General features: G+C 34.1%; 1 protein-coding gene across 4 annotated transcripts in view; it reads left to right on the top strand.

Moving 5' to 3' along the window:
* Positions 1-669: 669 nt before the first annotated feature.
* LOC127160354 (BEN domain-containing protein 6-like) overlaps positions 670-12,398 on the top strand; it is a 32,541-nt gene continuing 20,812 nt past the window's right edge. The window contains exons 1-8 of one of the 4 annotated variants that reach the window (XM_051102999.1): positions 670-1,744; positions 2,052-2,104; positions 3,183-3,578; positions 3,701-3,857; positions 4,003-4,112; positions 4,815-5,022; positions 5,126-5,219; positions 5,718-5,797. In XM_051102999.1, the coding sequence (XP_050958956.1) occupies positions 3,186-3,578; positions 3,701-3,857; positions 4,003-4,112; positions 4,815-5,022; positions 5,126-5,219; positions 5,718-5,730 (975 nt within the window). In that variant the 5' untranslated portion in view covers positions 670-1,744; positions 2,052-2,104; positions 3,183-3,185 and the 3' untranslated portion in view covers positions 5,731-5,797. Of the gene's footprint in view, positions 1,745-1,915; positions 2,105-3,182; positions 3,579-3,700; positions 3,858-4,002; positions 4,113-4,814; positions 5,023-5,125; positions 5,220-5,717; positions 5,798-12,398 lie in introns of those variants that run through there. The other 3 variants (XM_051103000.1, XM_051102998.1, XM_051103001.1) reach the window with 3 other exon arrangements.

The following is a 12,398-nucleotide window of genomic DNA, read 5'->3' as shown; positions in this document are numbered from 1 at the left end:
GAAGCACAATGGGTGGGGATTTCATTACCAAAGAAATATTGGCAGAACGGGCATATATACTGGACTTCAAAAGTGTCACAGTGAAAGGTTTTCATGAACTTGTATAAACTATCTGGAACGCCATTGGTGGAATCAGGACAGTGAAGGTTGATAAGATCTAACAAGTCACTCAAAGCTGCTTTGGATGTTGTATGTCTGAGGCTGTAGGCAAGTATGCACAGTAGGGATTCTTCATTGGTGATTTTGGCATTTGGATATATTTTTTCCTTACTGGCACACAGCTCCTCTCTTTCTTCTGTGCTTCCCTCACAGACTGCATTGTGGTTACTGAGCATCTAGAAAGTAGATATTGCACTAATTACATGCTGACACATAAAGAAAGCGTGCTTCAAAAGAAGCATGAGACTAGATAATCTAGATAAATATTCTGCACTGTATTCAAACTGTATTCTCACATGAATCTCTGGAAAGTTCTCATAAGATGTGCTGAAAACATCATCCTCCTCATCAGCAGAAAAGCTTTCCTGTCAGACAGTGCATTTATTGCACAGTAAAAAACAAAATCTATATGTGAGTACATGCACATATTTACAAATGTATGCATAAAAAACAGCATGGTTTTTAAAAAGATCAGTAATTCATTCTCACATCAGCGTCTGTAAAGTTCCCATCAGCATCACTGACAACCTCATTGTCATCATCAGTAGAAAAGTTTCCCTGTGAGACATATACATGCATTTGGACCTCTAGTTTAATGCACAAACTTTTTTTAATGTTTATACGTACTAGCTAAAAAAGGAACAAAGAATTGGCAAATTATTCATCTGTGCATGATGGTAAAGAAGCACCATTTTAAAAAGACAGAAATGTAAGAAGACACAAAACAAAACAACTGTATCCTCACATGAGCATCAGGAGAGTTCCTGTTAGATTTGCTGAAACTGTCACCACTATCATCATTGGAAATGTTTTCCTGTAATCATGAAATTATAAACATAAAGGGGCATGTTAGACATGCCTTCTTGACATTCATGTATGAATTTGTTACTGAAAATGTTTTTTAGGCAAATATCAAAACATGAATTACTTTAACTATATCTGGAATAAGCCATGTCTTGTATGGTCTTCTTTTTTTTGCACCTGAAGTAGAAGAAAGAGCAGATTTTTTGCTTATTTGATGTAAGCTGATATGTAATTGTACAATAAGAAACAAATAGCCTAAATTAGAATTAATTGCATATTATTCTGAATTCAGCAACCTGTTGTATTCTGCGTCCATCGCCTTTTTGTGGCAGCTGGAACTGGTGCCTCTTCATTTAAGTACACTTTGTACTCCATTTGTATCCTTTAAAAAATAAACATGTGAGTGTTATTTGTAAACATAATATATTTTCTGAAATAATATAGCTTGATCCAAACTGTAATATCAAAACATTTTATAAAAATAATAACATCTGTGTATTTGACAGTAGGAACATTAAATTAAGCACTTTTTTACAGAAAATAAATGGTTTGGTCGTGGAAGACTCTCTGTTTTAAGGAATCTGTGTTTTACAGATTCAAGTCTTTCACACATAAAAAGACGCTCGGTTTTCGCCACCTACTGGCGTAACAGTGTAATTTACAATAGCGCCGCTAAATGAATCTTTTTAGAGAAAAGATTCGATTCACTGAGATGACGCGCTTCTTTGACGTCCTGCACGATTCATTTTTGAATGCAACTGTCACCAACCGTCTTCTGAAGGTAAAGTCCTGCTTTTATTAAATTATTTTATCGCTATAATGCTCTAAATGACTGTTCTGTTTTAAATCACTGCACTGCTGTGTCTTTGTAACACTAAAATAAATGAAAATGTTTTTTTTTTTTCTTTTTTCGCTGTCGAGGATACGTTATAACAAGACCGGTATAGGCCTACAGCTTATATCAAAACTGATTTTAAGAATTAACTATATAAAATCAGCTTTTTTGTGCACTGTTAACAAAAACATTGTTCTGTTTTGTATTTTCACTGCTTATAATTGATATCAGTGTACTTTTTTTGTTACCTCAGAAATAATTGTAATCAGCACCGGAGACTTTGCAGAGCACTGGCAGGTGTATAAGGTAACACTGTTGTCATGGATACAGTCAGCTGTAGGCAACAGATGATGAGACTATATGGAGTTTTGTTCTCTCTCTCTCTGTATACAGTTGTGCTAGTGTACATACCCCTTGTAGACTGAGCAAATATGTTAATAATTTTAACAAACTTGCATGCCATTCTTTATTTAGTACTGACCTGAATAAGCTATTTCACATAACAGATGTTTAGATATACTCTACAAGAAGAAAAAATAACTGAATCTATAAAAATGACCCTGTTCAAAGCTGGGGGGTGAAAACTTTTTGCATTTGAAGATCAGGATAAATTGTACTTATTTTGTCTTCTGGGAAACATGTACCAATGCTCTGCATCCTCTAAAGGGCAGTACTAAATGAAAAAAATATGATATTTATGCAAAATAAGAAAAATTTACACATCTCCATTTTGTTCAGAAGTTTTCACCCCCAGGCTCTTGATGCATTGTGTTTCCTTCTGAAGCATCAGTGAGTGTTTGAACCTTCTGTAATAGTTGCATGAGTCCTTCAGTTGTCCTCAGTGTGAAAAGATGGATCTCAAAATCATACAGTCAAAGTTGGAAAGGGTTCAAATACACAAAAATGCTGAAAAAGCAAAGAATTTGTGTTTTTCTTTTTTCTGAGGAACAGCATACAGTTTAACTGTTCAGGACAACCAAGGGACTCATGAACAACTATCACAAAACAGAAAAACAGTCATGGATAATTCTGGAAATGACACACAGTATTAAGATTTCAGGGTATGTAGACCTTTGAACAGGGACTTTTGAATTATTTTTTATAAATTATTATTACTACTTCTTGTGTAGTATATATAAACATTTGTTATGTTAAATAACTTATTCAAGTCAGTACTAAATAAAGAATAACATGCAAGTTTCATGATCTCTCTTATTTTGTTACAATTATTAACATATTTGCATATTCTGCAAGCACAACTGTGTGTGTGTGTGTGTGTGTGTGTATAAATAAATATATATATATATATATATATATATATATATATATTTATGTTTATTTATTTATTTATGAATCAATTAATCATTCAATCTGTCTATCTTAGAAAATGACGAAAACATGGGTTCTGGTAGAATGGAGGGAGGAGCCACCCACCTACGACATTGTCCCTAAAAAGGACATACTAAAAAAAAAGTTTGAACCTGGGGATGTTGTGGATGTGGCCTACGAGGACGAAAGTTCACCAGCCACAATTATAGACATTGATGGTAAAAAGTACAGCAAACAAGATTCAGTCATGATAGAAGATATGTATTTCCTTAAGTATTTTGTCCCTTTAGAGAACAAAGAAACCCTCAGGAGGAGGATGTTTAGGCTGGAGGGGAAAAGAAGAACACAGGCATGTGTGCCAAATACAGAAAAAAGAGTGGCAAAGAAAAAGAAAATGTACACTCCAACTCAGTCCCCATCATCTGATTCAGAGCCTCCAATGAAACATCAGGTAACAGGTTCAATGCTACTTTTCATTATGTTTTTTTTTTTTTTTTTTTTTTTTTTTTTTTTTTTTTTTTTAAATCACAAACAGTAATGACATTAAGGTCCCAATATTGTGTTTATCTTTAGGTCATTAACAGAAAGAATATTATGTTAATGCAAGAGATAAACAGCATGGACAGTCAAGCTGGAGAGTCAAGCCGGGAAACTCAGCTGGAGCAAGAAATTTGTCGACTACAGAAAGAAAATGAAAATCTACGTGCCTTGAATATATCTTTGCAGCAAAGTATTCGTTTTTTATATCTGTATTTCTCTGTCTATCCATCTATTTAGCAATGTATCTGTCAGTGTGGTTGTCTGTTAGTAGGCTAATCACTTTTAATTGAACTGAATTGAATTGTTATTATTATTATTATTTTTTTTTTTTTAAGAAATTCTACCAATGCTTGAATCCATGGCCCCGAACATTACACTCAGAACAGATACTCTCAACAATCAAAAATCCCAAGAGAATTTGAGCCACAAAAATCCCCCTGAAAAGGTGAATAATAATATATTTGTTTGTTCATATATGTGACCCTGGACCACAAAACCAGTCTTTAGTAGCACCGGTATATTTGTAGCGTACGTTGTATGGGTCAAAATTATCGATTAGTAATTTTATTTTATTTTTATTCCAAAAAATCATAAGGATATTAATTAAAGATCATGTTCCAAGAAGATATTTTGTAAATTTTCTAGTGTAAATATATCAAAACATAGTTTTTGATTAGTAATGTGCATTGCTAAGAACTTAATTTAGACAACTTTGAAGGCGATATTCTCAGTATTTTGATTTTTTTTCACCCTCAGATTTCAGATTTTCAAATAGTTTAGTGTATCTCTTAACAAACCATACATCAATGAAAAGCTTATTTATTCAGCATTCAGATGATTGCTTATGACTGGTTTTGTGGTCCAGGGTCACATATATTCATGTACAGTGCTGTGCATAAATCATAGAAGGCATGTTAACTTCATGTACAATTTACTTGGAACAAATTTGGTCAACCCCTTTGCCTTTAAAACAGCTGGTACGCTAAAGCAAAAGATGCAATTTTTTAAATGCAGAATTTAACAAGACTTACACATTTGCACAGTAATGTATATATAGTCATTGTTACATGCTTTTAATTTTGGTGTCTTTAACTTTTTATTATTTGGTAGTTGCTATTTTTTTTTTTTTTTTTTTTTTATTTTGCAGACACAGGGTCTAGGAATTAGTCCTACTGTCCTGGCAAGTTGTGGACGGGGTGGCACATCATGCTCTGCCATGGTTAAAGATCTGGCAGTAGCAGTGTTTGGACGAGAGACGTTGGCCACTCATGGGCTGTCTGGAAGGGCTGGTAATGCAAATAAAGGCACTACGGCAAAGCCAGCTCTTGACCAAGACAAAGTAATGCTCATCTTGGGTGAGTTAAATGTCCTTTTTTTTCTTTGCACAAATATGTTACATTTCAAATAACGTAATGATTTCAAAATTGTAATCATTGATAAGTGAAATTGCATTTACAGACACAGTACAGAAAAAATTCCCAGATGTTCCAATAAAGTTCATCAGGGCAGCACTCAGAGAAAAATTAAATGATGAACACAAGTTACGAGTAAGGTAATAATTTGTTACACAGACACACACACATTTGGTTTTCATGTTTTATGGGCACATTCCATATACACAAGGTTTTATACTGTACAAACTACAAGCTTGTTTCCTCATTGGGACCAAAAAAAAAAAAAAGATATTACTTTACGTGTGGGGATATAACATATGGGGAATACTAGGACTACACACACACACACACACATTGTGTTTACATGTTTTATGGGTTCATTCCATAGGTGTAATGGTTTTTATACTGTACAAACCGTATTTTCTATCACCCTACACCTAAACCTAGCCCTCACAGGAGACTGTGCACACTTTTACTTTCTCAATAAAACTCATTCTGCATGATTTATAAGCCTGTTTCCTCATGGGGACCTCACAAATGTCCCCACAAGGTCAAAATTTACTGGTATTACTATCCTTGTGGGGACATTTGGTCCCATAACGTGATGAATACCAGGTGCACACACACACACCATTTTTAAAACATTAATTTGTCAGGAAAATGGAGTAGATGTCTGGCTTCAGCAAAATTTGGCTGTGAATTGGACTCCGTTTCACTCTTTCTTTTTTATTAAAATTTTTGACAATTTTAATAAACTAAATAATTTGTGAAAATACATTGTTTCGTTGTGAAGTTATTTCTCCTGCATGTATCTTGCAGAAGACAACTGGCAACTAGCAACAACCTACATAACTTAATATCTGTCCTGCATACTAAACCTGCAGGAACTGCATGTTTTTTTGTAGACCTGTACGAATGTAATTTTTGGAGAACATAATTCCTGCATATAATTGTTTCCTTCATAGAATTCCTGCAGGTATTCCTTCAGGAAAATGAGCTTAAAATCCTGTAGGAAATCTGCATCCCATTCCTGCAACCCTTAAAGACCTAGGACATTTTCGGGGCACCTTACACACCTGCACTTTTCTTTGTTTTTTCAGACCTATTCTAGCAGTCAGCATCAAGTGCTATATATCATTGTAAACAGGAGAACTTGAAGTTTCAGTCTAGCTAGTTTAAAGGCACAATTTTCCTTTTGTCTTCTCTAAGAATGAATGAATTTCCAAAATTTTAAGAAAATCGCAAGCAACAATTGGAGGTTTTTCACTGTGCCCTCAAACAGAAACTCATGAAGTTTGGATTTTTTTTCTTTAGAAAGATGTATTTGGGTGTTTTACACTTCAAAATAAAATTTCATCTACATATAACATTCCCCAAGCAAGTTATAGCCATTTATTACAATATTGGTATAGACGCTTTTCAGTGAAAAAGACGTCTATTTAGGTTATTGACAATATAGATGTGTTCAAAAATGTTTAGGAAGTAAAGTAAATGGAAACATTATGTAATAAGAAAACACAGTAAAAAATAAATAAATAAATATGAGGTTTTTTTTCTTCTTCAGAGAAATATATTTTCAGAGTATGAACAATAAACGCAAACAGCACAGCAAGTAGTGAAAACAACTGCACAAATGGTCTCGTGCAACAAATATACAAACAGTGCAAATGATTCACAAACTACACAAAAAATGAGAGAAAATATACAGAGTGCAACAGAAAAAAAAATAGTGCAAATGATCTTTATAATCTATATGAGAAGAATTACCATAATATAACAGTCAAATGGATTGATCCACTGGCTGTATTCGCATTTTACCGGGACAGCGCATAGCGACGTGAAAACAAATTCCAGCGCATTATCGGATATGTACTGCTGTTTCATCCTTGCTTTTGTTTTGTTATGTGTCAAAGTGCTCTGTCGTGTGATTTCCTATGCTTTTTCAGAGAGTGCTGTCATGCAAATGTGCTATTTTGTGTTTGTTTTCATGCATGCACGACGTACTTTACTTTCATTTTGAGTTTGTTCAAATTTTTTTTGACTAGTAGTAAAAGAAATTTTGGTTTGTTTTTTTATATATATATATATATATAATTTTTTTTTTTTTTTTTTTTTTTTGTAGATGTTGAAAGCCAGAGACATAGGAAAGCTTCATTCTTTCAGGATTGATGTAAGTTATTTTAGAAAATACATGTTTCTGTTGTCTCCTGCCTGTTTACTTCACATTTTGATGCAACAATAGTATGATGACTTGTTCACATTTTAATTAAACCACTGATGTCTGTGTTTTTCATTGCAAAACCTAAAACAACTTTGGAGTTAATGACACAGAAGCCTGCATGTGTGAGGAGTCTTCTCAGCTGCTTCATAAGAGAGGGAAAGATGGTTTAAGGCAAGTAAAGGTCATAATTTTATGTTATTTATTAATTTACTTTTTTTAAAGAATGTTTAATGTAGATGTTAAAAGGTCAAAGACATAAGAGAGCTTCATTCTTTTAAGATTGATGGGAGTTATTTTTTAGAAAATAAATGTAGCAGCGATGCGCATTCGTAGTCTGTGTAATCCGGGTCTATACAGCTAGGGTATGTCGAAAAACTCCCATCTTGTTTTTGTCTTCAACTTCAAAATCGTCCTACAAACCTGTTTTACCTTTTTTTGTAAAGGGCGTTTGATCTTTGTATGTTCACTTTGTAAACACTCTGCAGTGTTCTGCATTCTGTAGAAGACGAGATGGGAGTTTTTCGACACATCCTAACTGTATTGACCCGGATCACACAGACTACGTTTCTGTAGAGACAGGAGTGCAGTGTCAGATTAGAGGCACTTTGCCTCATCACTGCACAAAAGCCGGTGACATACGGGTTTACACATGATCACTGACTGACTTCTGGATCAAAACTCAAGCGAATTCTCTCTTATCTTCATAAACAACAATATGCAAAAAAAAATGCAAGTAAGAGATCGATTTTGCAGAATTGACAAGTTTCAGAGATTTTTGTGAAAGTACATAACTCACATTAGACTGAAGTCACAGACTGTTCAGAGTTCTTTGACCACTTTCTTAAAGTAATATTCCCAGTTTGAATAACTGTTTTCCTTTTCATGCTACTGAAGTGTTCAACAAATTCAAAACGGTTCTTATAGCTTGTTTTGTCTGTAGCCAGAGTATGATGTGCTTTATTTCCACCGAAAAACTTTGTCAACTTAAGTCATATAATACATTATTACATTTATTGTAATCATTTTTAGCTATTTTTTTTCTTATTATTTTTTCTTATTTTCTTTCTTTTGTTTAATTATTGTTACTATTTTTTCTTTCTCTATTTTCTTCATATTACATATATTTCTTATTATTTTCTTTCTTTCTTGCTTTTATTTATTTTTGTAAACTATTAATTATGAAAAATGTTTAAATAAAATTGTAAAAGATTAATAGCAGAAGTTACTGTTATTTAACTATAGAATCCATCAACTGATCAGAAAGTAAATGGGTTAATAAAAAATAAAAAATAAAAAAACAATAGATTAGTGGACTAATCAAAAAAAAAAAAAATAATTGTTTGATTAGTCGAAATAAAAATAATCATTAGTGGCAGCCCTAGCAGCATTCAGGTAAGAAAATCAAATGTAGAAATCACTGTAGTGTATTCATTACAAGTAGTTTTTTTAAAACTACAAAAACGGTTTAGTCAAGAGCAGTCAGTGATTGTTTAATATTAATGTGACAGATGGCCTATAGTGTATATTAAGACCTACTGTAATGTACGGATCTAATAATGTTACACATCAGATGTTTTTTCCCAACAGTTCACCAAACATTCTTTTAAAACATAACAGATTATGTTTGCATTAATTTTGCCTGTGGATCAAAATTTGCCTGTGCGCATTCTGACTCCTTTTGCCCAGCACAAGCCACATCGGTGAAATCTGAGAGCTTTCTGTCCCTCCAATAGCCTAAGCAACTACTGCCTTCTAACAGTAAGGTGGGAAAGACATCAGTGCTTAGTAAAAAACTTTATTATTGTCTGATCTGACTTCAACACAACATGCTTGCATCTTGGTGCTTTAGTAGAGATTCGTATTTTATAAATAAAGTGGTAAATTATTGTCTTTGTGCAAACAAAGCAGTAACATGACTTCATAAAACTGAGGTAAAACCACTGGAGTCACATGGACTACTTTGATTACGTCTTTACTATGTTTCTGGGCCTTGAAAGTGGTTGTTGAGTAGGCTGTCTACTAATCCAAATGTTTTTCATCTTCTTTCTTATTTTGCAGATGCTGTCAAAAAACACCAAAAAAAGGCAACTTCTGCACAGTTGGGCCGGGTCATTAATTCTAAGTTAGCAGAACTGAGGTTTCAGAACCAGAGAAAAGAGATATAGGCCTGTTATTGTTTTTTCTTCCTAAGTGGTTTTATAGTGAGGTTTTTAATTTGAGTAAAATTAATCATGTGGTAAACATAACTTGATACTTGAATGTTTTGTTCAGCAACGTAAATGTAAATATTAATAAAACCATGAATATTTTTATGTAAAAGGTGTTTCCCTCCTGAATGTATTTCTCAGTTGCAAGCAAATTTATATCATGTCCACAAGATTGACATTTTTAAGTTTTTAATATTCTCTGAGAACATGTTAAGGTTAATTTACTTATGTGAAGTATTCTAAAAAGGAGCATTAATTTAATACATTTGAATATTTGTGACCCTGGAGCACAAAAACAGTCGTAAGTAGCACAGGTATATTTGTAGCAATAGCCAACAATACATTGTATGGGTCAAAATTATCGATTCTCTTTTATGCCAAAAATCATTAGAATATTAAGTAAAGATCATGTTCCAAGAAAATATTTTCTACCGCAAGAAGATTTTCTACCATATATATATATATATATATATATATATATTGATTAGTAATATGCATAATTTTGATTAGTAATATGCATAATTTGGCCAACTTCAAAGGTGATTTTCTCAATATTTTTATTTTTATTTTTTTTTGCACCCTCAGATTCCAGATATTTAAATAGTTGTATCTCGACCAAATTTTGTCCTATCCTAACAAACCATATGTCAATGAAAAGCTTGTTTATGGTTGTTTCGATTTAAAAAATTGACCCTTATGACTGGTTTTGTGGTCCAGGGTCACATATGTTTAAAATAGATATACATATACAGAAGTATAATATATTTACAGATACAGAAATTGATATATGAACATATATTTCAAATTAATATATTTACATATAAAGGAAATATATATGTAAATATAAAGGAAATAAACATATGTAAATATTTATAATAAAAATAAATTTACATACACTAATATTTGAGCTTGTTTACATATAAAGCAAATAAATATATTTATTTGCGTATATGTAATATATGTGAAAAATATTAAAAAGGGGCCAAAATCAAATATTGATATGTTTTTGACATATATTTCAAAATATACATATAAGTATAAGGTCTATTTTCTTTTATTTAGTTTCAATACATTTAAATACATGGAAATGTATTTATTACTCATATATTTCAATCTATGTGACTTCCGTATGGGATAGTTTGTGTATTTCCTGTTGCTGTAATTCTATGGTTGAGATGACTAAGGGGCCGTTCACATATCGCATCTTTTGCGCACTCAAGTTCATTATTTCAAATGTAGACGCGCGGTAGCCGCCCTCATAACGGTCATTTTCAGGCGCACATCGAGATGAAAACATCTCAACTTTTCAAAATGCCGTAAGCGCACCGCGGGTCATGTGACAAGATTCAACGAATTAGCTTCATCCTTTCCCGTAACAACATTGAAAGCTCAGCCAAGATGAAGAAACAAGATGAAGAAACAGCTGATCATAGCTGTACATTTTTAAATAAATTTAGTAGCAGAGCTACAGCAAGTGATTTTTAGTGCTGGAAATCCGTTTGTCCTCTGATGAAACTTCTGAGCCTTCACTGAGAGTGCGGGTCATGGTTGCTTAGCAACGGCAGACGCCACGGGAGTGCAAGCTACAGAGCGCTTTGGAAAGGAGGAGAAATCCACGCGTTTTTAGGCGCGATGTGTGAACGGCTAGGCGCGCTGCTTTCTCCTTTTTTCCCCCCAAAGTGCTCTATAGCTTGCACTCCCATGGTGTCTGCCACTGCTAAGCAACCATGACCTGAGCTCTCAGTGAAGACGCGGAAGTTTCAGCAAAGGACAAATGGATTTCTAGCACTAAAAATCGCTTGCTGACTAGTGTTGTTTTTGGCGGCCTGTTTTAATTTTAGCTTTAGTCTAGTCTTTGTATGAAGCTGTCATTTTAGTTTTTATTAGTTTCAGTCACGTTCATACTCTTTTTGTCTTGTCAAGTTTTAGTCAACTAAAAGTCTGATCATTTTAGTCATAATTATCCATGACTATAATCCCCCCGGTCCGTGAGTGGGGCTTGAGAAAGTGACGTCGCCTGTGTCTGCACAGTGCGACCTGATGCAGCCCACTTTAGAAATACTGCAAAATAATGATAATAACGCGACTAAACAAAACGAAATAATGCTATAACATTTTGTTTCGTCTCGTTTTGGTCAACGAAAATGAAGAGACATTTTAGCATAGTTTTTATTTTGTAAACCACATTTAGTCTCGTTTTTATTCGTCAACAGTATTGCATTATACATTTAATTATAGTCATCGTCACATGACCAGCATTTACGCTGCATCTCGCCTCATTTTCGTCACGTGATAAAGGTTCGTTGACGGCGATATTTAGTCATAATAGACCTTTCTCACAACTTCCGTATTTTGCACCGGAAATACGCAATTGCTGTGTAAACCTATTTCCTCCCCGGTATGCCGGTAACCAGGTAAACAACAAAGATGGCGCAAACATCGAGCAAGAGTTGTTGTAGCGTACCGGGCTGTTCTTGTAATGCCCAAAAGCCTTATTTATCTTTACACTCCTTCCCTGCTAACGAAGAAGTAAGACGAAAATGGGCTATCGTCGCTAGCTGCTACACACAAGACGTTCACTTGGACCAAAGGCAGACAGTGAATGTCTCATTGTTTGTAACATCACGACCACGACTGTTATATTGCTTTAATAAAGTTGTACATGTCCTCTATACTATCCATACATAACCCTATAACCCTAGCCGTAGGTCTAAGTGCCCAGCTAACACAGTTACGTCGTGACAACGTTACTGGACCGGACCATATTCGTCGCAGCGACGTACCAAATAACGTTCCAGCGACGTAACTTTGTGATTCCCATATTCGTCGTAGCGACGTTATTTCGTACGTCGCTGGAACGTGGTGAGTACGTCTCAGCGACCAAACTGGCACGTTGTGAGGACGTGACT

Source organism: Labeo rohita, unplaced genomic scaffold (assembly GCF_022985175.1).
Source record: "Labeo rohita strain BAU-BD-2019 unplaced genomic scaffold, IGBB_LRoh.1.0 scaffold_335, whole genome shotgun sequence".
In the NCBI taxonomy this organism is placed as follows: Eukaryota; Metazoa; Chordata; class Actinopteri; order Cypriniformes; family Cyprinidae; genus Labeo; species Labeo rohita.
This window is presented reverse-complemented; position numbering and strand designations above follow the sequence as displayed.